General features: G+C 52.1%; 2 protein-coding genes across 8 annotated transcripts; one reads left to right on the top strand and one right to left on the bottom strand.

Moving 5' to 3' along the window:
• Positions 1-184: 184 nt before the first annotated feature.
• Positions 185-8,696, top strand: CRELD1 (cysteine rich with EGF like domains 1). 2 transcript variants are annotated; one of them, XM_038565701.1, is made up of 11 exons: positions 185-263; positions 797-989; positions 1,221-1,303; positions 3,814-3,924; positions 4,243-4,334; positions 5,255-5,431; positions 5,516-5,611; positions 6,526-6,609; positions 6,785-6,880; positions 7,094-7,228; positions 8,046-8,696. In XM_038565701.1, the coding sequence occupies exons 2-11, from the start codon at positions 816-818 to the stop codon at positions 8,258-8,260; spliced, it is 1,263 nt and encodes a 420-aa protein (XP_038421629.1). In that variant the 5' UTR covers positions 185-263; positions 797-815; the 3' UTR covers positions 8,261-8,696. The 2 variants fall into 2 exon arrangements, with proteins under 2 accessions (XP_038421629.1, XP_038421630.1); XM_038565702.1 differs by having other exon boundaries at positions 231-263; positions 758-989.
• Positions 8,697-9,472: 776 nt separating this feature from the next.
• On the bottom strand, positions 9,473-17,390 carry PRRT3 (proline rich transmembrane protein 3). 6 transcript variants are annotated; one of them, XM_038565677.1, is made up of 5 exons: positions 17,263-17,390; positions 13,944-14,045; positions 12,585-13,665; positions 12,234-12,389; positions 9,473-11,641 (listed from the first exon to the last, which is right to left on the bottom strand). In XM_038565677.1, exons 3-5 carry the CDS (start codon positions 13,606-13,608, stop codon positions 9,852-9,854), a joined length of 2,970 nt encoding a protein of 989 aa, XP_038421605.1. In that variant the 5' UTR covers positions 13,609-13,665; positions 13,944-14,045; positions 17,263-17,390; the 3' UTR covers positions 9,473-9,851. The 6 variants fall into 6 exon arrangements, with proteins under 6 accessions (XP_038421605.1, XP_038421604.1, XP_038421603.1 ...); XM_038565676.1 differs by lacking the exon at positions 17,263-17,390 and adding an exon at positions 16,874-16,980; XM_038565675.1 differs by lacking the exon at positions 17,263-17,390 and adding an exon at positions 16,678-16,815.
• Positions 17,391-24,406: the final 7,016 nt, after the last annotated feature.

Genomic DNA, 24,406 nt, shown 5'->3' with positions numbered 1-24,406 from the left:
TCCGCGCCTCCCGCCCGTGTCTGCGACCGCGTAGCCGGCCGAGCACCACGCCCGCGGCCCTTTAACGCCGGGACAGGTGCAGCCCGGCACCGCCTGCGGGCTGCTGACGTAGCGTGACGCAATGGCACATGGGCGGCCGCCATTGGCCGGGGCGGGCCCCGCCCCCCGGACTGCGGAGCCGGCGGCGGCGGCGCGTCCCACGCAGGCGGCGGCGGCGGCTGCGGCGTTGGGGAGGCCGAGCGGCGGGCGGGCGCTCGCGGCGGGTGGGTGGGCTCTTCCTCGCACGCAGCCTCGGCGGCTCTGCACCCTCCCCTGCCTGCTAGCGGGCCGCGCTGCTGCAGGCTACGAGGCCTCGACCCCGACCCCTGCTCTCCACGTCCGGACCCGGGCTCCTCCCCTCTAGACCCGGGTTCCGTTCCGGACTCCGCCCCACGGGACCGCCCATCCGGCCCCTATTCTGATACTTGGACTCTGACCCGTTCTCCCTAATTCCGCTGATCCTGGCCCCCATAACCCGTATTCAGACCTTAAAGCAATGAGTTGACTTCTCCCTTGCTGAGGCTTCAGGCCACGTCTCCCATGGTGACGAGGATCACTTATTCCCGTCTTGGAACTGCGGAACGGGCTCCTTCTTCACCCCCTCCCTCCCTCCCCGGGCCATTCCCCGGGCCGTTCCCCCGGGCTAGCCTTATAATAACACAGATCCGGGCTCCCAGACCCGCGGCGCCTCAGAACCAACCCTTCTCTTTCTCACCAGGCTCCTCCGGGGAGCCATCCCCATTCCGTTTATCTACAGGTTCCCAGCCTGGGAAAAGATGGCCTCGCTGCCCCGGAGGGGCCTGGTCCCACCTCTGCTCTGGGGCCTGACTCTCTTCCTTAGTCTCCCAGGCCCCGTCTGGCTCCAGCCGTCTCCTCTTCCCCAGTCTTCTCCCCCCACTGAGCTCCATCCATGTCATACCTGCCGGGAACTGGTCGACAGCTTCAACAAGGTGGGTGCATGAGCAGCCTTGAGGGAGATGGCCCGACCTGGTGGCACAGGAGGTGAACGCAGTTCTGGGATGCAAGTCTGCATGAGTCAAGTACCAGCTGGGTTGTTTACTAGTTGTATGACCTTGGGCAGGTCTCCTCTCTGTGCCTCAGTCCCCTGGTCAGTGAAATACCCAAGTGCTAGAATGTGCCAGGCACTGTTCTTAGCTATTACTACTGTTCTCCATTTCCAGGGCCTGGAGAGAACAATCCGGGACAACTTTGGAGGTGGAAATACGGCCTGGGAGGAAGAGAAGTTGTCCAAATACAAAGACAGGTAAGGGCCTGGAGAGGTGGGTTTGTATACCTCACCTCCCAATCTCTGCTCTACTGGGGAGGCCTAGAAACTCTTGGGGAGTACTTATTCAACAAGTATCCCTGAACATATCTAGCATAGCAATAAATAAGGCAGGCAAAATTCCATCTTCAAGGAGCTTACGTTCTAATTGAGGAGACAGACAGTGAATAAATAAATAAGGTCCTATCAAATGAAGAACAGGAAAGCAGGGTGGACTACAGAATCGTGGGGAGGCATGGGGTTCAAGGTGTGACATTTGAACAGAAACCAAAGGAGAGAAGCAAGCTATGTGACAGGGAAGGGATTTGGGCAGAGTGGGACTGAGCTGCTTGTGTTTGAGATGAGGCTGGATGGGAGTGAAGCAGAAGAGAGTGTTGAACATGGAGGCAGAGTGCCTTGAAGGTCACAGAGTGCTGTCTAGATTTCATTCTGAGTGTAATGGGAAAGCCATCGGAAGGTTTGGAACGGAGAAGTGATGTGCTCTTATTCATACCTTTAGAAGATGTACCTACGCTGTAGTAGCAGAAAGACTAGGGGCCGGAGTAGAGGAAGCAGGGAGACCCTTTGGGAGGCTAGTCTAGGTGCGACAGCATGAGCCGGTGTGGTATCTAGTGGTGGGTGTGGTGAGAATGCGTCAAATTCTGGGTATGTTATGCAGATGGACTGATAGGGCTTGATGATGGAATCATTATGGGGTATGAGAGAAAAAGAATAAAAAGTACTCATTAACTTTTGGGCCTGAGCAACTGGGTGAAGAGTGGAGCTGTTTCCTGCTATGGGTAAAGCTGAGGCAGGAGGCGGTTTGGGGCGGGGGCTGGAATTAGGTGTTCTCTTTGAACATATTGGGCTGAAATGTCCATTAAACAGCCAAGTAGAGTTAGATTGAGGTGTCTGGGGCTCAGGGGAAAAGTAGGAGCTGGAAACCTGAATTTGAGAGTCCTCAGCATATTATATTATATATATATAATTATATATATATATATATAGTTCTCAGTATTATAAAGCTGTGGGATGAGATGACACCACCAGATGAAAGGCCTGAATCCTAGGCCCTCCCCCTTTCCAAAGTCAGGTTAAGGAGAAGGAATCAACAAGACCTGGAGTTAGACCTGGTTGTCAGTTCTCTGTGTACCCTAGGGAAGGTCACTTCACTTCTCTGAGCCTCACTTTCCTAATCTGTAAATTGGGGATGTTAATACTTGCTTTGTCTGTTTCTTAGGATTGTGGTAAGGATTAAACTGTGATGCCCACTAGAAACGAGGGGTTTGTTATTATGTAACATGGATCATTTTCTTTTCCCTTATTGGGCCTCAGTTTCTTCATTTAGGAATGAAGGGATTGGCCAAGATAACCTGAAGGGCACTTCTAGCTGTACAATGGCTCCTGTTTTTTTGTTTGTTTGGTTTTTGTTTTTTAAATCTTCTCCTATATGCCAAGCACATGCTAGACCCTTTAAATACATAATATATGTGTATGCATATATATATATATATATATATATATATATATATGTATATATTTAAAGTTTGTTATGGTGAAATATATATAACATAAAATGTACCCCTAAAGACATCAGTACATTTACATGTTTTGCAGCCTTTACTACTGTCTTGTTCCAGAACATTTTTACCACGGCATGAAGGAACTACATACCTATTTAGCAGCAGCTCCCCATTCTCCCTTTCCCCCAGCCCCTGGCAACCATTACTCTGCTGGCTGTGTCTGTGGATTTGCTGATTCCATTGGAATCCATTTGTATCTGGCTTCTTTCACTTAGTATATTGTTTTCAAGGTTCGTTCATAATATAACAGATGTCAGTAGTTCAATCCTTTTTAAAGCTTAATTATATTTCATTGTATGGATTTACTGCATTTTGCTTATCCGTTCTTCAATTGATGGACATTTGGGTTGTTGCTACCTTTTGGCCGTTGTGTACAGTATTGCTACAAACATTTGTGTACAGGTTTTTGTTTGAACACCCGTTTTCCATTCTTTTGGGATATATAACCAAGAGTGGAACTGCTGATTCATATGGTAATTCCATGTTTAACCTATTGAGGAACTGCCAAACTGTTTTCCACAGTGGCTGCACCATTTTTCTTTCCCACCTTCAGTGTAGGAGGGTTCCAATTTCTCCACATCCTTGCCAACACTTGTTATGCAATGTATTTTTAATCACATTTACCCAGCAAGGAGAGTATTACATCCCATTGTGCAAACACAGGAATGGAGGTATCTTATAATCAATCTGCAGGACAGGTATTGTCTCCATTTTACAGATGAGAAAACAGAGATTCAGGAGAGGTTAAGTGACTTGTCCAAGGTCACTTAACTAGATGTGAATCCAGGTCTATTTGACTACCCTTCCATTATGCCCCATGGCCTTTCCTTTGAAGTCATGGCATAGGAGTAGTGGTAACAGGACACCTAAAGGAGGGTGGGGGATGGCGTAGAACATAGTCTTATCACTCACACCCTGTCTGGTCAGTGAGACCCGCCTGGTGGAGGTGCTTGAGAGCGTGTGCAGCAAGTCGGACTTTGAATGCCACCGCCTGCTGGAGCTGAGCGAGGAACTGGTGGAGAGCTGGTGGTTTCACAAGTGAGTTTTGGGGGGCTTTCCAGGGAAGGGGCCACAGACGGTCCTGGTGGTGAAGGAGGGAGCTGCATGCTAGGGTCTGTGTCCTACTGTGGCTCCTTCTTCCAAACCTAGATCTGCTAAGGGCTTATGGGAGGGCCCAAGTCTCACTCTGAGCCTCACTTTACTCCTCTGCCAAATGGGGAGAAGGTGTTGGTCAGGTAGCCTTATGGGTCTTATATCCAACGTGGGTTGTCTCACAGATTCCTTGGGAGGTTGGGCAGTGGGCGGCACCTGACACCTTCTCAGCTCCCCCTTACTGTCATCCCCACCCCACTTCAGGCAGCAGGAAGCCCCAGACCTCTTCCAGTGGCTCTGCTCAGATTCCCTGAAGCTCTGCTGCCCCTCAGGCACCTTCGGGCCCTCCTGTCTCCGTGAGTTTTCAAGCTCCTCTCGAGGGACTAGAGGGAACTTCCAAGGCCAAGGATCCAAGTCCTGGCTCTGTCCTTTAGCTGGCTGTGTGAGCTCAGGTTGCTCAGATAATTTCTCTGGACCTTAGTTCTCATATGCCTCACAGGGCTATTGAGATGAACAAATCAGTGGGGAATGGCTCTGAAAATAAAGATTACAGGGCTAGATAGTCAGATGGGACTGTGGTTTTTATCATGTATGTGAGAAATGCCCCCACCTTCCCACTTCCCATGCCTAGATCAGATCAGGCCCATCCTCTGGACTAAGGTGACCTTCCTAGGGACAGGCAAGTGCTGCTTTAAACCCCAATCATCACCTTCTTCTACATACAGTCCTGAGGGAGGAGCTGAACCTACCACCAGCCCTTTTAGAAAAATCTCTCTGGAAGCTTCAGATACTTAGTGACACAAAGAATAAAAAAGTAGGGGATCCCTGGGTGGCTCAGTGGTTTGGCGCCTGCCTTTGGCCCAGGACGCTATCCTGGAGTCCCGGTATCGAGTTCACGTCGGGCTCCCTGCATGGAGCCTGCTTCTCCCTCTGCCTGTGTCTCTGCCTCTCTCTCTCTCTCTCAGTCTATCATAAATAAATAAATAAATAAATAAATAAATAAATAAATAAATAATCTTTTAAAAAAATAGAATAAAAAAGTAGTAAATTGAAAACAAACAGAAAAAGAAAATCCGTGACAAAGATGATTAATTCCTTTATAAGAAGAAATTGTGGTAAATAATCTGTTCCATAGGAAGGTATTGGTTAAGTACATTTCATACAAAGCGTTATGTTGCCATTAAGTTCTTCTCCAAAAATGTTTCATGATATGGGGAATATTCTCTGTATTCACGACTGTATTTGTGATTTTACCTGCTTTGGTGTCTGCCCACAGCCTGTCCTGGGGGTGCAGAGAAGCCCTGCGGTGGCTACGGGCAGTGTGAAGGGGAAGGGACTCGAGGGGGCAGCGGGCACTGTGACTGCCAAGCCGGCTACGGGGGCGAGGCCTGTGGCCAGTGTGGCCTTGGCTACTTTGAGGCAGAGCGCAACGCCAGCCATCTGGTATGTTCGGGTAGGTAGCCAAGAGGCGTGGGGCTGGGCAGGCACAGATAGGATGTCTGCATGCCCATCCTTACACTCTCCCCATTCCGCTCAGCTTGTTTTGGCCCTTGTGCCCGCTGCTCAGGACCCGAAGAGTCAAACTGTCTACAGTGCAAGAAGGGCTGGGCCCTGCATCACCTCAAGTGTGTAGGTGAGTGAGGCCCCGACCTAGGGCTGGGGAGGTGGTCCCTGTCAACACAAACGTATCTGGGCTAGACCAACTCTGTCCCCATCTTCGTGGAGATCTCAACCCGGTTGGAAAGGTAGAAAAGTAGCCAGGCAGTTACTTTGTGCGGTTAGAGATGTCCCTGATTCAGCTCTGGTGGTGGGGAATCTGGAAAGGCTTCTTGGAGGAGGTATCACTTAGGCCAAGTCTTGAAAATTGAGGAAGGATTAGCCAGGGAAATGAAGATTTTTAACTTGGGGTTGCGAAGCCTGAGTTCAAGACTTGGTTTGGTCTCTGTCCAGCTGTCTATACAGATGAGGGTAAAGGCTAAGCTGCTATAACAAAAAGATCACCGAAGGTTGTGGCTTAAAGAATATAGAGGTTTATTTTTATCTCATACCACAGTTTCAGAACGAGTGGTCCAGGCCGGCAAGGAAGTTCTGCTTGTCACAATCACTCAGGGACCCAGTACTTCCTGTCTTACTCTGTGGTCATCCCCGCGGGACGTTTCTGTTGTTTGAGGTTGGGTTATAGGTACCTTCGTGTTCCATGACCTGACACTCAGGAAGTGAGAAAGGGAAGAAAGTGCATGGAGGATTTAAAACAATTGCGTTGTTTTAAGGCCAAGCTAAAAGTGGAGCACATCCCTTCTGTTTACATCCTGTTGGCCAGAACTCACTCCTTGGGCCACACTTAGCTGCAAGGCAGATTGGAAACTGTGGTCTCTGGCTGGACAGCTCTTAAGTCCAGCTGCACCCCTACCTCTGTGTTGGCGCGCAGCCTGCAGTCTCTGGCACCCCCTTTGAGCATAGGCAGGTCCATTCCCCAACAACCCTGGCCTCGGCTTCCCTGTTAGTGCAATAGGGACTGAAACTCCTGCCCTGCCGGCCTCTCTACAGACATCGACGAGTGTGGCACAGAGCGAGCCAGCTGTGGAGCCGATCAGTTCTGTGTAAACACGGAGGGCTCCTATGAGTGCCGAGGTAAGTGCCAGTCCTGTTGTGGAGGGTAGGAGGAGCTGCTCCATGCCTTTACCCCCAAATTTCTACCTTCTCAGGCACCAGAACCCCCCCAGACCTCTTCTGGGACGTACCCCCTCCACAGTCTGCCCTGGGCCTAAGGGCAGCTCTCACCTTGTCTCTCCTCTCCCTTCTCCAGACTGCGCCAAGGCCTGCCTGGGCTGCATGGGGGCAGGGCCAGGCCGCTGTAAGAAGTGTAGCCCTGGCTACCAGCAGGTGGGCTCCAAGTGTCTCGGTGAGTCTCCAGCAGCGCACAGACGGTGGAGTGCCTTGCCCACCATGGATTGAGAATGGCTGGGGGGATACAGACAGGGCAGGGGAAGCAAGGGTGGAATATTGCCTGGGCCAGGGCAGAGGGGAGGGTCTGGATGTGAGCGAGATGGAGTCAGGGCTCCTGCAGGTGGAACCCTGGCAGTGGGGGTCTGACCCTGCCTCACCCTCCCTCAAGATGTGGACGAATGTGAGACACAGGTGTGTCCAGGAGAGAACGAGCAGTGCGAGAACACCGAGGGTAGCTATCGCTGTATCTGTGCTGAAGGCTACAAACAGATGGAGGGCATATGTGTGAAGGAGCAGATCCCAGGTGAGCCCCAGAGTGCCCCCCCACTGCGGGGAACGGGAGGAGGGGGGGTCCTCATGGGGGGGGGCAGGCAAGTTCCTTCTCCAGGCAGCCACAGGCCCTGCCCCATCCCCACTGCCACCCAGCCCCCATGAGGCAGCACTGAGGCCCAAACCCCACATCTTACCCCCAGGGTGACTTTAAGCAACCTCATGCCTCCCAAGAGAGAAAGAAAACCGCACTTAGTGTCAAATCACCCTACCTCCATTCTTATCTGTCCAATGGGACCCGTCCTTGTCCTGGGCTGCTGAGAGCAGTCACAGGCCGGAGGTGTGATGACACGAAGGACAATCACAATGGTGACAACTGTGACTGCTTGCCCAGTGCTCACTGCGTGTCAGACACTGTTGCAAGCATGTTGCATGTTTTAACTTCTTTCACTTCTAAAACCAGTCCGGGGCTGGTGGTATTATTCTCAGCCCCATTTTACACAGCGGAAACCAGGATGCGGAGAGAGGAAATAACTTGCCCAGGGCCACATGAGCAGCAGGCTGCAGAGCTGGGAGTCAAACCCAGGCAGTCTGGCTCCAGAGCTGGGCTAGCACTCATGCTCTGCCCCAACCTGCCCACCACACGGCTTGGGCAGACCTCCTCACTTCTCTGAGCCTCCGTGCCCCACTTAGGGAGACAGGGACAGTAACTGCCCCCGTCGTAATCGCTCTCAGCAGTAAATGACATTGTGTGCTGGCCTGCCAGGCAGGCGTGTGGCAGCCACGATGAGGCACGTGGGCAGCTCCAGGAATAGCAGAGGCGTGACAGGTGCTTCTCACGTTCTTCACAGAGTCAGCAGGCTTCTTCTCGGAGATGACAGAGGATGAGCTGGTTGTGCTGCAGCAGATGTTCTTTGGGGTCGTCATCTGTGCGCTGGCCACACTGGCCGCTAAGGGCGACTTGGTCTTCACCGCCATCTTCATCGGGGCCGTGGCGGCCATGACTGGCTACTGGCTGTCAGAGCGCAGTGACCGTGTGCTGGAGGGCTTCATCAAGGGCAGATAGTCCCCGCCGCACCTGCAGGATCTCCTCCCATCCAGGCTGTCCCCAGAGGGCCAGCTTCTTTCCCACCTGGACACTGGAGGCAGCTTGCTTTCTTTTTGAGTGGGGTAAGCACCTCCTACCACCAGGCCGGGGCAGGCAAGGCCCTTGGAGTGAAAAAGTAGCCCTAAATGTGGATGCCATGAGCTCTTGGCCTGGGGGAAACTGGGCAGGCTTCACAATGTGTGAATTTTTAAAAAGTATCTCCTTGTGGTGGCTGCTTGTGGGCTCTGGGCTCTGGCCCCTGCCTGGGGTGAGGGGGTGCCCTCCAGGGCTGGGCCCATCACAGTCCCCTCCTGCCAGCTGCATGCTGCCACCTCCTGGTCCCCACTCAGCGCCCCTGCCCCTCAGCCACTGATTATTTATTCATCTCAGGAAATAAAGGTCTTGGAAAAAGAGAGAAGCTTCCGTCTCACTACCTGCCTCCTCCTCCCCATGGGTTGCCCTAAGCTACTGAGAGCCCCTCTCCCCTGCCCTTGGGGAAGTTTCCTAAAACCCTGGGAAATTGAAGGCTACTCTGATGGAGGGGCAGTAGGGGCCCCTCCCTTAGGCTTGGCCCCGAAAGTAGTGTTAGGAGAGGGGGGTGGAGGAATCAGGCTTTGGAGTGGAACTTCCTGGGTTCAGTGCCAATGAACATTTGTGTAAAGGACCTTGGACAAATGACTTTTGTCTCTGAACTTCACTCTTCCCATTTAAAAAATGGGCATGATACGCTTTCCGCTCAGGCTTAATATGAGAAGATGATGGATGCGAAGACCTGAAGCCTCAGCACAACGGATAGATGTTCTATAAAATATTGGTAGCCATTACTCCTAAAACTTCCCAGGGTCAAGTGCCCTTTCCTTTTGAAATCCTCTTCTCGGGACACCTGGGTGGCTCAGCGGTTGAGCACTTGTCTTCCGCCCAGGGTGTGATCCCGGAGTCCTGGGATCGAGTCCCACGTCAGGCTCCCTGCAGGGAGCTCAGGGAGCTTGCTTCTCCCTCTGCCTGTGTCTCTGCCTCTCTCTCTGTGTCTCTCAATAATTAATAAATAAAATCTTGAAAGAAAGAAGGGAAAGAAAGAAAGAAATCCTCCTCTCCCCAAGAGACAGAGGACTTGGGATTGCTGGGGGGGGGGGGGGGGTTGGGAACTGCTACCTCTTCTCTGAACAGGATCCTGGCAGGGCCAGAGGGAGGCATGAGCCAACTCCTAAGGGTTTATTTCTTTGGCACAAGGAGGACAGTCAGTCTGGACAAGCAAGCCTCATCTGTCCACGCCGGGGAGGCTGGAAGGGTGTCTGGGGTACCTAGACGTCATATCCCACATCAATATCCATGCATGTCCACCCTGTATTCCGCGTAAGTCACAGCCTCTGTGCAAAATACCCGCTGGGGGGGGGGGGGGAGAAAGATATTAAAAAAACAAAAACCGGGGTAGGTTCATGCCTGGCTGCTTCCAGGGTCTGCTGTCAGGTGGAAGCCCGGGAATGCCAGTTTTTCCATTGTTCAGCTGTCCCAATGGGCCACGCCGCATGGCCACGGAGGGTGGGGCCCTGCTCCCGCATCCCTGGGCCCCTCAGAGCTCAATGGTGTCACTGGAGGCGCTGCGGGAGTCCCCCGGCTTGCAGCGAGGCTGGACCTCAGTCTGCGGGTCCCCGGGCCGCGCGGGGCCGGGGCCGGGGCCGGGGCCGGGGGCCGGGGCCGCGGCCGGCAGCAGCTGTACCGTGCTGGGCAGCTCATCCAGGGGCAGACTGTCCACCGACGACAGCCCGTGACGCCACGGGTTCCAGCTGATCTTGAGCGAGCCCCGGGAGAGGCTGTCCATGGAGCTGCGGGAGGCCCCCCGCTCAGGGTCGTCCCCCACGTGCGGCGGGACCGGGCCGCGCACGCGCACGTCGCTGAGAGAGCGGCAGCGGCCGCGCAGGAGCGCGGGGCCGGCGGCGTCGGGCTCGGCGTCGGGCGCGGCGTCGGGGTGGCTGCCCCGCCGCGGCCGCAGCGCGCCCCCAGGCGGCGGGGAGGCCAGGCCGCGCAGGCCGCAGCGCCGGAACACGCTGTCTCGCACCAAGTGCTCGCGGAAGAGCGCGGCGTCGATGCTCCGGCTCAGGTTGATGGGCGACGGCGGCCGCAGGTCCAGCTCGCTCGTCGACGGCGCGGGCCCCACGCTGCAGCGGGACAGCCCCGGGCCACCCTGGGGGCCGCGGCCCAAAGACGCCGCCGAGCCCCAAGCGCCGGAACTGGGCGCGGCAGGCGGCCCCCCCTCCGCCGGGTTGCGGATGAGGCTCTTGCTGAGGTCCAGGCTGCCCGCGCCCACGCCGCTGGGCCCCGCGTAGCAGTTGTTGGGTCGCTCGGGCACCTCGCTCTTGCCCGAGGGCGTGGGACACGCCAGGCGTAGTAGCTTTGCCCAGCAAGCGTGCTCCGTGGGGGGCCGGGGCCGCGCGGCGGCCACCGCGGCCAGCGCCAGGGCGAGGGCCCAGGTCAGCTCCAGCAGGCGCAGCCAGAAGTGGACGCCCCACCAGGCCCACGAAAAGCGGCCCACGCGGCCCGGGCCCGGGTACAGCCAGAGCGCGGCCGCCAGCTGCAAGCCGCTGGCCAGCAGCCCCAGCGCGCCCGCCACGGCCAGCAGCCGCGGGCCCGGGCTGGCATCCCAGCCCCGCGGCCCGTCCAGCAGGCGGCGACGGCACAGGCAGAGCGTGCCCAGGGACACGGCGGCGCCCCAGGCGCAGGACGAGCCCTGGGCCAGGAGGTTGAGCGCGGGCCTCACCGACAGCAGGTCGGTGGTCAGCAGCCCCACGGCGTGCGCCAAGGCCAGCGCCGCCAGCAGGAGCGGGTTCTGCAGCTGCGGCGGCAGCCCCGCGCCCAGGCCGAGCAGGGTCAGCGCCGCCAGCGCCGTGAGCAGCAAGGGGAAGGGCAGGTTGTAGAGGACCAGGCCGGCGCGCACGCCCAGGCGCGCCTGCGAGCCGTACGGGTCGGCCAGCATGTAGGCAGACCGAAGCCCCGAGGCCACCAGCACCAGCACGGCCGCCCCCAGAGCCAGCCGGGGCGCCGAAGGGGCGGCTGCCAGGGAGGCCAGGGCCAGCAGTGCGGGCAGCAGGAAGAGCACCCCCACCCCGTAGACGTGCAGCTCCCAGGAAAAGCTCAGCACCCGCCGCAGGGGACCCCAGCGCAGGGGGGGTGCGGTGGCATTGGCCGGGGGGCTGGTGGCTGGGGCTGATGCCATGGAGCTGGCTGAGGGCTCCGGAGGGGGTGGCTGGCCCAGGGCGCGCTGCGTGGTGACCCGAATGAGGCCCCGGCGTGACGTCGAGGGGGCCTGGACTGGGGGTGCCGGGGGATGGCTTTGGGGGCGCCCCGGCCACTCCTCGGCTTCATCTGCAATAATAACAATATCAAAATAGCTCTTTGAACAGTGCTTTTTGGTTTGCCACATTCTCTAGTGTGGTGGACAAGTTGTTTAACTTCTCTAAGCACATCTGTAAAATGCGGATGGGAAGAGCATCTACCTCATGGGGTTGTGGGGAGGACTGGGTGTTTGGCATAGGGTCCCACACCCAGTAAGGTACAATGATGTGACCTATCGCTTTTATCAATGATGCGGCAGCAGTTCTCGGCACCGGCTGCCCATTAGAATCACCTGGAGACCAAGTGAACCAGAATTCCTTGGGATGGGGGCTGGGTAGTGGAATAAAAAAAAAAAAATCTCCTCCAGTGATTTGCGGGAGTTGGAGAAACTGCACTAAATATATCCAAGTCACATTTAAGAATATTCTAGCCCCCAAAGGGCAAATGACTTGTCCCAGAGTACCCAGTGAGCATTAGTTTATTATCCTAAGTTTTTTGAAGGAGGTGCTAGCCAGGTCCTTTAAGGAGCTGTCGGTTCCCATTCGCCCCTCCCATATACCTCACACAGGTTTTTAGTTATTAGAGTACCCACTCTCCCCCAAACCCCTAGCCATGCCCTCACCTGGCTGCAGGGCCCCCACCGGGCTCTCTGTTCGATTTGCAGCTGGGCCAGGGTCCAAGGGGCCAGGGATGAGGGACTTGGGGGTACCTGGGGTCTCCAGTGCTCCTCTCACCCGCTGGGGGGAGATGGGGTCTGCTCCATTCATTCCTGCTATCTCTGAAATAACAAAAGCAGTCATCACTTTGCCCGACCTTCCAGCAGTCCCCAAAGCCTAATCCCCCAAAAGGGAAGCACAATCACCCTCATTGGCCAGAACGAGGAAAATGGTACCCAGAGGGGCCCAAGGCCACTTAGAAATGGTGAACACTGCCCCCTCCCAGAACTGCTCAGCACCCTCACTCTGATACCCACCTGGCTCAGGCTGCCCATCGGGAGTCTCTGTGGCTGGGGGACCTGAGGGCTGGGGTCCTGGTGAACCCCTAACATCAGGAATGTCGGCCTGTTTGGGCGAGGGACTTGAAGAACTGACTTCCCGGGTCTCTTCACCTCCAGTCTTCTTGGGGAGCTCAGCTGGCAGCTCCTCAGCAGAAGGAAGGCTTTTGGCCAATGCTAGGTCTGGCCAGGCCCCAGGTTCCTGAGAGGATACCACCTCACCTGGGGATACCCAGCCAACATGAGGGACTGCTGGATCCTCCTGGGTGAAGAGGGGGCCTCGAGCTGCCTCCTGGAAATCCTCACCCTCACCCTGTTCTTCCAGCACTGGCCTCCCGGTAGTGCCCAAGTGGGGAGCAAGAGTGTGGGGAAGGCCCTGGTGGTCTAAGGGGGGTATCTCTGAGACTCTGATCGTGGCTTCGGCCACCAGACCCTCATCTCTAGGTGATCCTTGTTCCACTTGGCCCCCAGGCTCCCCTGGCCCTGGGGAGGGAGGAACTGTGGCTATCCTAAGTTGGAGTCTGGGAGTTATGGGGATGAAAGTGAAATGGGGTAGGCCTATGGGATGGAGGGCTAGTGCTTCTTGCTCTCTAGGCTCCTGTGAGTCAGGAGGTCCTGTCCAGCCCTGAGAACTTGACCCTCGAGCCAACTGGAGGTCATCAGTTACTGGGAGTCCTTCTCTCTGAGCCCTATGGGCTGCTTTAGGTCCATGCAGGGCTGGGCCAAGGGGAGTGTCTATGGGCTCCTCAGGTACTTCCTTGGCAGGGGCCTGGGGAGCATTGGAGTTCCAGTGGCTCTCATCTCTGGACTTTTCCCAGAGGAAGTCGAGGGCCTGGGGCTCTGTGCCCACAGGGCCCTGGGGGTGGTCTCCTGGGATCAGATGTGGTTCCGAGTCTTCAAGTGGCTTGGGAAGGCCCCGGCCCAGGGCAGGGCCAGCCCCCAGAGACAGCAGCAAATATAGCAGCAGGGAGCCACATACATAGCTCCATGTGCTGGCGGCCATGGTCCACTCTGATGCCTGGGCCTAGAACACTCAACTTCCAGTCCTCACTGGATGAGCCTAAAAAAAGGAGAAGAGGGATGACATGTGAGCACTGGGAGTACCCAGAGCTGCCCCAAGTGGGATGGTAGGAAAGAAGGAAATAGACATGAGAAGCTCCCCTTCCTCCAACCCCTTCCTGTCCAAGCTCTTCATGCTGCCCAAAGTGACCTTTTAAAACTGCGTCTTTCTAGTCATGCTACTTGCCCCACTTCAAAACCTTCAATGGCTCCTCATCATCCTCAGGAAAGGAGATAAGTTCCTCTCCAAGCCTTCCAAGACCACATCAGGCTGCTCACCTATTCTTCAATACCCACTGGGCTGTCCAATGCCCCAGTCCCTTGCATCTGCTGTCCCTCCGCCTGGAATGCCTTCTCCCTTCTCCTTCACTTGCTGAAATCCTATTTTTTTAAAAGATTTTATTTTATTATTTATTCGACGGAAAGAGTGAGAGAGCACAAGTAGGTGGTACGGCAGAGAGAGGGAGAAGCAGACTCCCTGCTGAGCAGGGAACCCGATGCGGGGCTCGATGCCAGGACACTTCACTGACTGAGCCACCCAGTTGCCCACTGAAATCCTATTCTTGAAGGCCTGGCTCAAATGTCAGAGAGATGGAAAGGGACAGGGATCTGGGTCTGAATCCCAGCCTTGCCATTTCCTAGGTGAGTTACTTCACCTCTCCAAATCATGGTTTTCCATCAGTAAAATGGGTACCCCAACTCAAAGGAGCTCTTACAAGACTTACCTAACACAACACATTATAGGCCAGGCCCATAATAGGAGTTTAATAAGCATTAGAGCCCTTTTACTTTTCCCTTTGTCAAGAAACCTTTCTTTCCCACCAGCCTCAACTATTTCAACAAAATTTGAACACATGCTATCTGCCAAGCCCTGGGGATAGAGCAGTGAACAGATTGACAAGATTCCTGCCCTCATGGAGCTCGCATTCTAGAGTGAGAGACAGACAATGAGTAATTTTAAATAAGATGAGCTATGAAGAAAATAAAACAGGGTTAAGAAGTAGACAGATGAGGGGCTACTTTACCCAGGGGGTAGCAGGGAGGCCTCTTTGGGGTGACATTTAAGCTAGATGCTGAATGAGAAGGAGCCAGCCATTTGAAGATATGGGAGAAATGTATTTGGCAAAGGGAACAGAAAGTGCTAAGGCCCTGATGCAGAATGAGCGAGTGAGTTCAAGAAATGAAAAGGCTGGGCAGCCGGGCTGGCTCAGCAGTTTAGCGCCGCCTTCAGCCCAGGACGTGATCCTGGAGACCCGGGATCGAGTCCCGCCTCGGGCTCCCTGCATGGAGCCTGCTTCTCCCTCTGCCTGTGCCTCTGCCTCTCTCTGTGTGTGTCTCTCATGAATAAATACATTAAAAAAATCTTAAAAAAAAAAAAAAAGGAAATGAAAAGGCTAGCGTGGCTGGAGCATAGCAAATGAAGGAGAAAGTAGCAGAGGGAGATAAAATCAGGAAGGTAAGGCTAGATCACAAAGGGCTTTGTAAGCCACAGTAAGGCACCTGGATTTTATTCTAAGTATCACAGGAAGCCAATACAGATGTTAAGTATGAGAGCAACAAGGTCTGGTGTTTTAAAAGGGGGAGAAGAGGGTGCCTGGGTGGTTCAGTCGGTTACAGCTCAGCTCAGCTCAGGGTTGTGGGATCAAGCCCCACGTCAGGATCCTTGTTTAGCTCAGAGTTGGTCTGAGATTCTCTCCCTCTCCTTCTGCCCCTCTGCTCACTGCACACACTTGTGCACTTTCTCTCTCTCAAATAAAATAAATAAAATATTTAAAAGGGGAAGAGAGGCTAGTCCAGAAATCCAGGTAAGATATGATGGTGGCTCGTTTCAGCTTAGACGTTTCTTTCCCTGACACCTCCTCTACCCCTTCCCATCATCCTGGTCACATAATGTAATCTCCAGTCTCCTCCACTGGCCTGGGACTTCTCAAGGGCTGCATCTGCACTTTTATTTCTTGTCTCCAGCCTCCTGCATATGCCTGGCCCCAGGTAGATATCCCCTAAAGGTTCCTCATCCTGACAGTCCCTAGTTAATCCAGGGAGGCAGGAAGGGACCCCATGGCCAGGAGAGAGGGGCAGGGGCGCAGCAGCCATGAGAGGAGAGGCCTGGGTGGTTTTGGGGCGGAGGCCCTGCTCCTTTCCTTTCTGGGAAGCAGGTGTGCCAGAGCTCCCTGGCTCCTCATCCTTGGTGGCTCACATAGACCTTGAGAAGCCAATGAAAACTGCAGGTGCACTCTCCAGGGAAATGCCCAGGTTCGTCAAAGGTTGTAGACAATTTCAGGGGGTTCAAAGATCCCTTAAACCCATTCCCCAAACTGAGTTTCGATTCTGCCTTAAAGTCTTGTCAGTTCCTTTCTCAAACATTCAGTGAGCCCCATGCTCTGCCCCTAGCCCAAACTGGGTGCTGGGGACCCAAAGAGAAGCCTCACTTGGTGTCAGGAGTGGGGGCCAGTCAGCTGGACTGGAGCAAGGACTGAACGGCCACTAACACATGTCCTGGTTAATAATAGTGCCCCTGTGTTGAGCCTTACCCAGTCGAGCTCCTGCGCTAAGATTAGCTGCACGTCCTCCATCTCATCCAACCCCCCAAACACAAGCAGGTGTGAGTATAACCATTTCAGAGGGGGAGAAACCGAGGTTCAGAGAGGTTTAGCAAATCACCCAAGGTCACACAGCCAGCCAGCCAATGGCCACACCAGGGGTTGTGAAACCCGCAATGGCTCATTTTGAACGGGGGGGGGGGGGGGGGGGTGTCCAAAAGCTTTTCAGAGGAGACAGTTGAATTAGGCCTTCAAGGATAAGCAAATGGCATCTGCTCACCACCCTCAATTCAAACGAAATGCATGCATCTGTGGACGAGGAGGGGGCTGCCGAGTCCCGGGCTCCCGCTACAGGAGAGATGGGGGGGGGGGGGGGGCGGGGGGCTGGGTGAGGGGCAGGGGCATCTGCGTGCCCCAGGAACCGGGGAGAGGCCGGCCGGGGCAGCCTCGGGAGCCGGTGCGTCTCGGGTTACCTCTCCTCCGGCGAGTCCTCTCCCCTGGCTCCGCGCCTTTCCGCAGTGTCCCGGGTGGGGGCGGGCGCCCGTGCAGGCTCTGCCGCCCGCGCCCGGGAAGGGGCTTCGGCCGAGCTCCGGGCCGGGCCCCCGCCCCGCCCCGCCCCGCGCCGCCCCGCGCCGCCCCGCCCCGGCCCGGCCCCTGCCGGCTCCTCACCTGGGCGCCGCGCGCGCAGCCCCCGCGATCCCCTCGCGCGCGGCCCCGCAGCCGCCCGCCGCGCCGCATCCTCCCGAGATGCTCAGACTCGGCCAGCGGAGCCCGGCGCTGCCGATCGCGAGCCCGCCCCCTGGAACCCCGGCGCCGCTTAACCCTTTCCCCCGACCGTGCATTCCTCGCCGAGCCCCGACCTCGCCGCTCTCAGAGCTCAGGGCTCAGCGGGGAACCGAGGTCACGACTCGGAAAGCCCTCCCGCGGCATCCTTGACTAAGGGACAGCCAATCCGGGTTTGCACACCCCGTGGGACGCGGAGCTCACTGCCTTCAGTACCTGTCTACCCACACTCCTACGGATGCACACATTCCTATACACCTACGGGTAAATCCTACCTACAGCTTGCTGTTTATCCTTCAGACCTTTTTCATTCTTTCTCTCTCTTTTTGTTTTTCAGCTTCAGAGATAGCTTCAGATCTTTTTCAACGCACAGTCATGTATATACACCTTAAATAGAAATGAGATCATACTGTACATACTGTTCTGTAACTTCCCTTTTTTCTCTTCACTGTGAAATATATCCTGGCACATGTTCCCTGTAAATTTCTACAGATCCAGGTCCTTTCTTGTATTCACTGTTGAGAACTGAAGCATATAGTCAGCCTATATTTTTTTATTTATCCAGTCCTGAAGTTGGACATGTCGAAGGTTTCTAGACTCTTGCTAGCAGGAATAATAAGGCAGAGACCATTGCTGCATAGACCTCTTCATGCGCAAGCCCTAGTGTAACTATCAGATAATTTCCCACCTAAGGTATGGGTAGATCTATATGAGTCTGCACATTTTCAGGTCTGATAGACACTTGAAAATGTCCCTGGTCCCTCTTTGGACACCTTCTGATGTACTGTGTGTCCACCACTGCATTCAATAACAGTAATAGACATCTACACAAGGAATACATGTGGTCATTACATATGATGTAAAATCTTTAATGCCATGGAGAAATTTCCAGAGTAGATTGTTGACTATTTAAATTTCAGTCACTTGATGTAAAAATAATGTGTGCTGATTGTCCCAAGTTAAGTAACGCAGAAATGTTCAAAGAACACATTAACCATCTTACTCTAGGTCTCTTCAAGTCAGCCTCCCCAGATGCGCCCACTCTTAGCATCATATGGTTTCTTTTATTTAAAGACACATATGTGCATGTCTTTCTTTTCGCAAAAATGGGATCATGTGGGGCGCCTGGGTGGCTCAGTCAGTTAAAGGTCTGCTTTCTGCTCAGATCACCATTCTGGATGGAACCTCGTATCAGGCTCCCTGCTCAGCGGGGAGTCTGCTTCTCCTTCTCTGCCCTTGTGCTCTCTATCTGCTGTCTCTGTCCCTCTCTCAAATAAACAAATAAGATCTATTTAAAAATTTAAAAATGGGATACTATGCATATTATCCTATAACTTTTTTTTGCCTTAAGCGATATATTGTTGGAACCATTCTGAAGGCGATACATACATATTAGCTCCACCCTTTTTTTGCAACTAGCTGTACAGTGTGCTGCATGGTGTGGATGCACTGTCATTTACTCACATTCCCAGATTTCCCTACTGAAGGGTAGATAGCTGGTTTACCACTATTTTTTTCCTACTAGAAACAATAGTACAATAAACATCTTTATATACAAATGTATGCATCTTTACATGGTGATTCTCTAAATTGCTTCAGATAATTATTTGTATGATCCTATTTGTGTTAATATCTACCTATATCTATCCATCTATCTACCTACCTACCTACCTACCCATCCTACTCCTAATTATTAGAAGGCAAATAGTGGTTGATATGATTTTTATCTAATTTTGCTTTTCTGGGGATCCCTGGATGGCTCAGCGGTTTGGCGCCTGCCTTTGGCCCAGGGCGCGATCCTGGAGACCCGGGATCGAATCCCACACTGGGCTCCCGGTGCATGGAGCCTGCTTCTCCCTCTGCCTGTGTCTCTGCCTCTCTCTCTCTCTCTGTGACTATCATAAAATTAAAAAAAAAAAAAAGAAAGAAAGAAAGAAAGAAAGAAAGAAAATTCTTCCTAAGGCTGAGCTAAAATTTCCCTCCCAGGACTTGCCTACCCCTGGGTCTCACAGAAAAGCAACATTCAGCCCTTAGTTATGTCTGACATGTTGCAGTTTGAAGAGTATTCAGAGCCTGAATCCAGCTTTTCTGACACTAGCAGAAGGCTTGGGCTTTTCCCAGTTCACCTATCACCTGACCAGCTCTACTGTTTTCTTTATGGGAACCCCTTTAGAATTGTAAAGGCACCTTTCATTTTAGAATCTTTTCCCTCCAGGGCAAACCCTCCCAGTTCTTTCACCCTTTCCTCAAAGGACAGGATTCTGGGCTCTCACCACTGTAACATCTCTCCTCTGTTGGCTTCCTACCAGGTCAAAAATGTCCCCCCATAAAGTACAACCCTTGATGGGGTGCCTGGTAGCTTAGGTGGTTGTCCAACTCTCAGTTTCAGCTCATGTCATGATTTCAGGATCATGAGATCGAGCCCCATGTTGGGCCCCGCGTTCAATGTGGAGGCTGCTTGAGGTTCTCTCTCCCTCTCCCTCTGCCCCTCCCACTCATGCTCTAAAACAAACAAATATTTTTTTAAAAATGAAATATAACTCTTAGAACTGAACCCAGTTAGGAACAAAGCTGGACTTTCACCTCCCCTTTCTAGATTCTCCTCCATTAATATGGCTTGGCAGTGAATTAATGTTTCTAGCAGCTACATCATTTTGTTGCCCAATATTGATCTACTAGGTCTTCTTCCACCTCTTTGTGTGCAGTTAGTTTCTTGACCCTCAGTGTAGGATTTGACATTTATTTCTTGTTTCTTTTCTCTTATTAGATCTAGCCTGTTATTCTGATCTTGTGGGAAGTTATCTGAATCCTGGTTCTAAATATAATAGATAATTAGCATTTTTCAGCATTGTCCAAGATCCATTTCTTTTGCTGGCAGTACCCTAATTTCCTTTGAGGAACCGATGTCTTTTCCCTCATGAGAAGTCTTGTGGGGAGGGTAGTTCTTGTAGGGATCCACTACAGAGGCTGAAGCCCAAATCCCTCCTCTCATTGCCTCCTGTGAACCCTCTGGTGAGACTCCTTTGGAGATGTTGAGATTCCCTTAGTAGGCTCAGAGCTGGCCTGTTTCCCTGCCTCAGTTTCCCCCAAGGAAGACTACCCATTCATCCCTGCAAAGTCTTACTGGCCTGACAATGCCCAACCCCCAGTCCACAGAGGACCATCCAGCTGCCCCCTACTTGCTCTCTTTAGAGCACCCCAATCCCACTATGTTGTCAAACCATCCACTGGCAGGGGTTTTTGAGATTCCAAACAAAGGCAAGAGAGATTATGATCCCTTTGGCCAGAAGCCAAGATGAAAGCTGATCCTCTGGAAAGAGGAGACTGGTTGGGGGTGGAGGTGAATGTAAGTGGGGAACATGGAGTTCCAGGTATAGGTGGGGAGTATCATCACACCTGTCAGCATCATCCTGGAGACTCTAGGAGGTCAGTGATGAGTGGGGGATGATTCAAGTGTATATTCATTTATGAAGCCCTTACACACCTTATTACACACATTATTCTTTTTAAGTCCTTACAACAACCTATGTATTATTATGCTCTCCATTTTAGAGCTGGCAAACTGAAGTTCAGAGAGCTTAAGTAATTTGTTCAAAGTCACACAGCAGATAAGAAGGCAAGTTCTAAGTGTGACTTCAGAACCAGAACTTTTTTTTTTTTTAAGATTTATTTATTTATTTATTCATGAGAGACACAGAGAGAGAGGCAGAGACATAGGCAGAGGGAGAAGCAGAATCCCTGTGGGGAGCCTGATGTGGGACTCGATCCCAAGATCCCGGGATCATGCCCTGAGCCAAAGGTAGACGCTCAACCACTGAGCCACTTAGGCGGCTGGAGAACCAGCACTCTTAATTCTGATGGCACCATCCTGCCCCCGAGGAAGTACCTCAGAGAGGGGAGACAGGGAGATGAACATCCCAGGCCTTCCAGGTGGCCCTGCTGTATTAGGAGTCTGAGTCTATGAAAATAGGCCTCCAACTTGGATTCTCGTTTGAAGGGACTTCATCAGGGTCTGGGAGTTGCTGAGAGCTCCCACCCAAAAGTACTTTGGAAGGTCCCAAGGAAGGGGAGAAAGGAGGAAGAAGGCAAAGGTGAGGTGGCTGGCAGCGATGAAGCCTCTCACTTAGACGATGCCTAGGACAGTTGGCTGGCATTTTCATTCTGGCTGGTCACTGGCAGGCACAAGCAAAGAAACAAAAGGCAGAACAGGTGGGAGAGGGTACAGCTTGGTGAACCTTCTCTGTTCTGTGCTGGGGTAGGGTGGGTGGATGGGGGTACGGGGAGGGTGAAGATTTACACTCTTTCATTAAGCTTGCCAAATTAAGCCTTCAGAATTAATTTGGAGTTTTAACTCATTCTTTCTCAGAGTTTAGCCTCCATGGATATTGGCTAAGTGAACCTTTTAAAGATAATTTTGTATCTTTAATAAATACAAATCATGTGGTACATTATTTTTTTTAAAGGTTTTATGGATTTATTCATGAGAGACACACAGAGAGAGGCAGAGACATAGAGGGAGAAGCAGGCTCCCTGCGGGGAGCCCAATGCAGGACTCGATCTCAGGGCTCCAGGATCACGACCTAAGCTGAAGGCCGATGCTCAACCACTGAGCCACCCAGGTGTCCCTGGCACATACTTTAAAACCAACTGTTCTCTATCCCATTCCCCTTCACTTCCAACCCCTTTCAATTCTTTCTGGTATTTCTGATGATTTCTTTTTGTTTTTATATAGATTAAGTGCCAGACTTGTACTGCTTGTGTTAATTTTTTTTTCAGTTTTAGATTTTTACCTATTGATTAGCCCCATGGAGTATGAAGATTTAGCTTTCCACGTTTCACATTTCCACATTATTTGGTATGGCTATTGTTTATATCAATATTCAGCACTTACAACACTAGAACCATGAAACAATGAGTCAGGCTGACTCAAGAATTGTACTGTGATTACATTTCCTTTGCTAGATGTTCTGTTTTTTCCTGGGGTAATCCTTGGTTTTTTGTTTAATTTTCTGGGCATCTGTCACTAATTCAATCTCCTTAATTTTTTCTTGAAATGAAAATCAATCTGAAGATTTGATTTCCCATAGAGATAATACTTTGAAAAAGACTCACAGAATTCTACATAGAATAAGTGGCTTGAAAAATGAGTGGTGGTGGGGACCTATTTACAAGAGACTTAGGAGACACAGCAATCAAATGCTATGTGGGAGGGGCACCTGGGCGGCTCAGCAGTTTAGCATCCGCCTTTGGCTCAGGTCATGATCCCAGGGTTTCAGGATCAAGTCCTACATCAGACTGCCCTTGGGAAGCCTGCTTCTCCCTCTGCCTATGTCTCTGCCTCTCTGTGTGTCTCTCATGAATAAGTAAATTAAAAGATCTTAAAAAAATAGGATGTAATTCACATACACAAAATTTACATATTTAAAGGGTACTATTTTAGTGGTTTTAGTGTATTCATAAGGCTGTACAACCATCACCACTGTCAATTTTAGAACATTTTCATCCCCCCAAAAGAAACCCGTATCAATTAGCAGTCACTCCCCATTCCCTTCCCCCAAGCCCTGGCAACCGCTAAACTACATATCTCTGTGGGTTTGCCTATTCTGGACATTTCATAAAACACACGATCATAAATGCATTTTTTTGTGATTGGCTTCCTTCATTTCGTGTGTTTCAAGGTTCATCCCTGCCATAGGCTGTATCTGCACTTCATTCGTTTTTATTGCTGTATAACATCCCACTGTGTGGACATACCACATTCCATTTATCGATTGATCTTTTTGGACATTTGGGTCATTTCCAATTGATCTTTTTATTTTGGACATTTGGGTCATTTCCAATTTGTAGCAATTACGAATAATGCTGCTATGAACATTCATGTGTGAATTTTCATGAGGACGTGTATTCTCATTTCTCTCGGGTATAGATCTATATAGTAGGAGTGGAATTCCTGGGTTAAATGGAAATCTTATTTTCAACCTTTTGAGGGACTGCCAGACTATTATTCCAAGGTGATACAACATATATATAATTCCTTTTAATAGATAGGAGACTGAGGCCCAGAGAAAGCAAGGGTCCTACGCACAAGTCTTGAGTTAGTGCAAGAAAGCAGGAGCCAGTCAAGTAAATGGCTCCAGTCCCACCCCATTCTCACCCTGCCCGGCCCCACCCACTTTTATCCTCTCCATTCCTTGCCCACCAGCAGCAAATCCATTCACACCAGTCTCTCCCAAAGGCTCCCTGTTGCTGTCAGGATCAAGTTCACTTCTGAGGGATGACTTACAAGCTGCCATCTGGCCCTGATTCTGTCTCATGGTTTTTTTTTTTTTTTTTAAGCAACTATATTGAAATCTAGTTCACATACCAGACTGTTCACCCATTTAAAATGTCTAACCCAACGCTTGTCACATCTTTTTCTTTTCTCCCCTTCAGGGCCACACAGGCCTTGTTCTGGTTTTGTGAAAATGACATCACCTTTGCTTTTGGGACCTTGCACACAGTCTCCTCTGCCTGGGACAGTCTTTCCTTATAGATTTTCCTGGTTTCCTATATATTTCCCTGTGATCCTTCTGATCTTGAGATGATACTTCCACTGGGAAGCCTTCCCAGATCACCCAAGCTGGTTGCATGACCTGCAGGACATTCCCACAGCCTCTCTTCAGTCACTTTGTTATGGCATGTGACACAGCAGTCTGAGCTCTGTAGGTCTGGGAGTGCAGCTTGTTCACATGCAGTGTCTGGCAGATGGTCAGAAAATGAGCGAACAGAAACATCTGAAAATACCTTACTCGACACTGAGCATATTGCAGAAATCCAGTAAGTGTTTGCAGACTTTATTACCTATGAGGACAGGGGCAATACCTCCTTTTGGTAACATTCCAGACAGTTTGGGTGATTAAAGGGTAAAAATTAGGGGCACCTGGGTGGCTCAGTCAGTTAAGCATCTCCCTTCAGCTCAGGTCATGATCTTGGAGTCCCAGGATTAAGCTGCACATCTCGACAGGGAGTCTGCTTCTCCCTCTGCCGCCCCCCACTCCGCCCCCTGCCCTTTGTCTCTCTCTCGCTCTCAAATAAATACAATCTTAAAAAAAAAAACTTAAAAAAGGGTAAAAATTATTGTTTTTCTTTGACTGGTACCCATGCTATTTTCTTCTGGCAACAGTACTCCAGTGTTCCTCTAAGGAACTGCCTCCATCCCACCTTCAGTCCTGACAGTTTAGGTGGGGCCAAACAGCTCCTAGAATGTGCACGTGACCCAAATCGGGTCTATTACTTGACCTACTGGAAATTTTCAGAAAGGAGTCTTTTCTTTTCACTGAGTCAGTATTTCTACAGGAAGACAGGCTGCCTGAGAATAGGAGAGGTGAGGGGCACCTGGGTGGCTCAGTTGGTTAGGTGGCCAATTCTTGATTTTGCCTC

This window comes from Canis lupus, chromosome 20 (genome assembly GCF_011100685.1).
Source record: "Canis lupus familiaris isolate Mischka breed German Shepherd chromosome 20, alternate assembly UU_Cfam_GSD_1.0, whole genome shotgun sequence".
NCBI classification, from domain to species: domain Eukaryota; kingdom Metazoa; phylum Chordata; class Mammalia; order Carnivora; family Canidae; genus Canis; species Canis lupus.
This window is presented reverse-complemented; position numbering and strand designations above follow the sequence as displayed.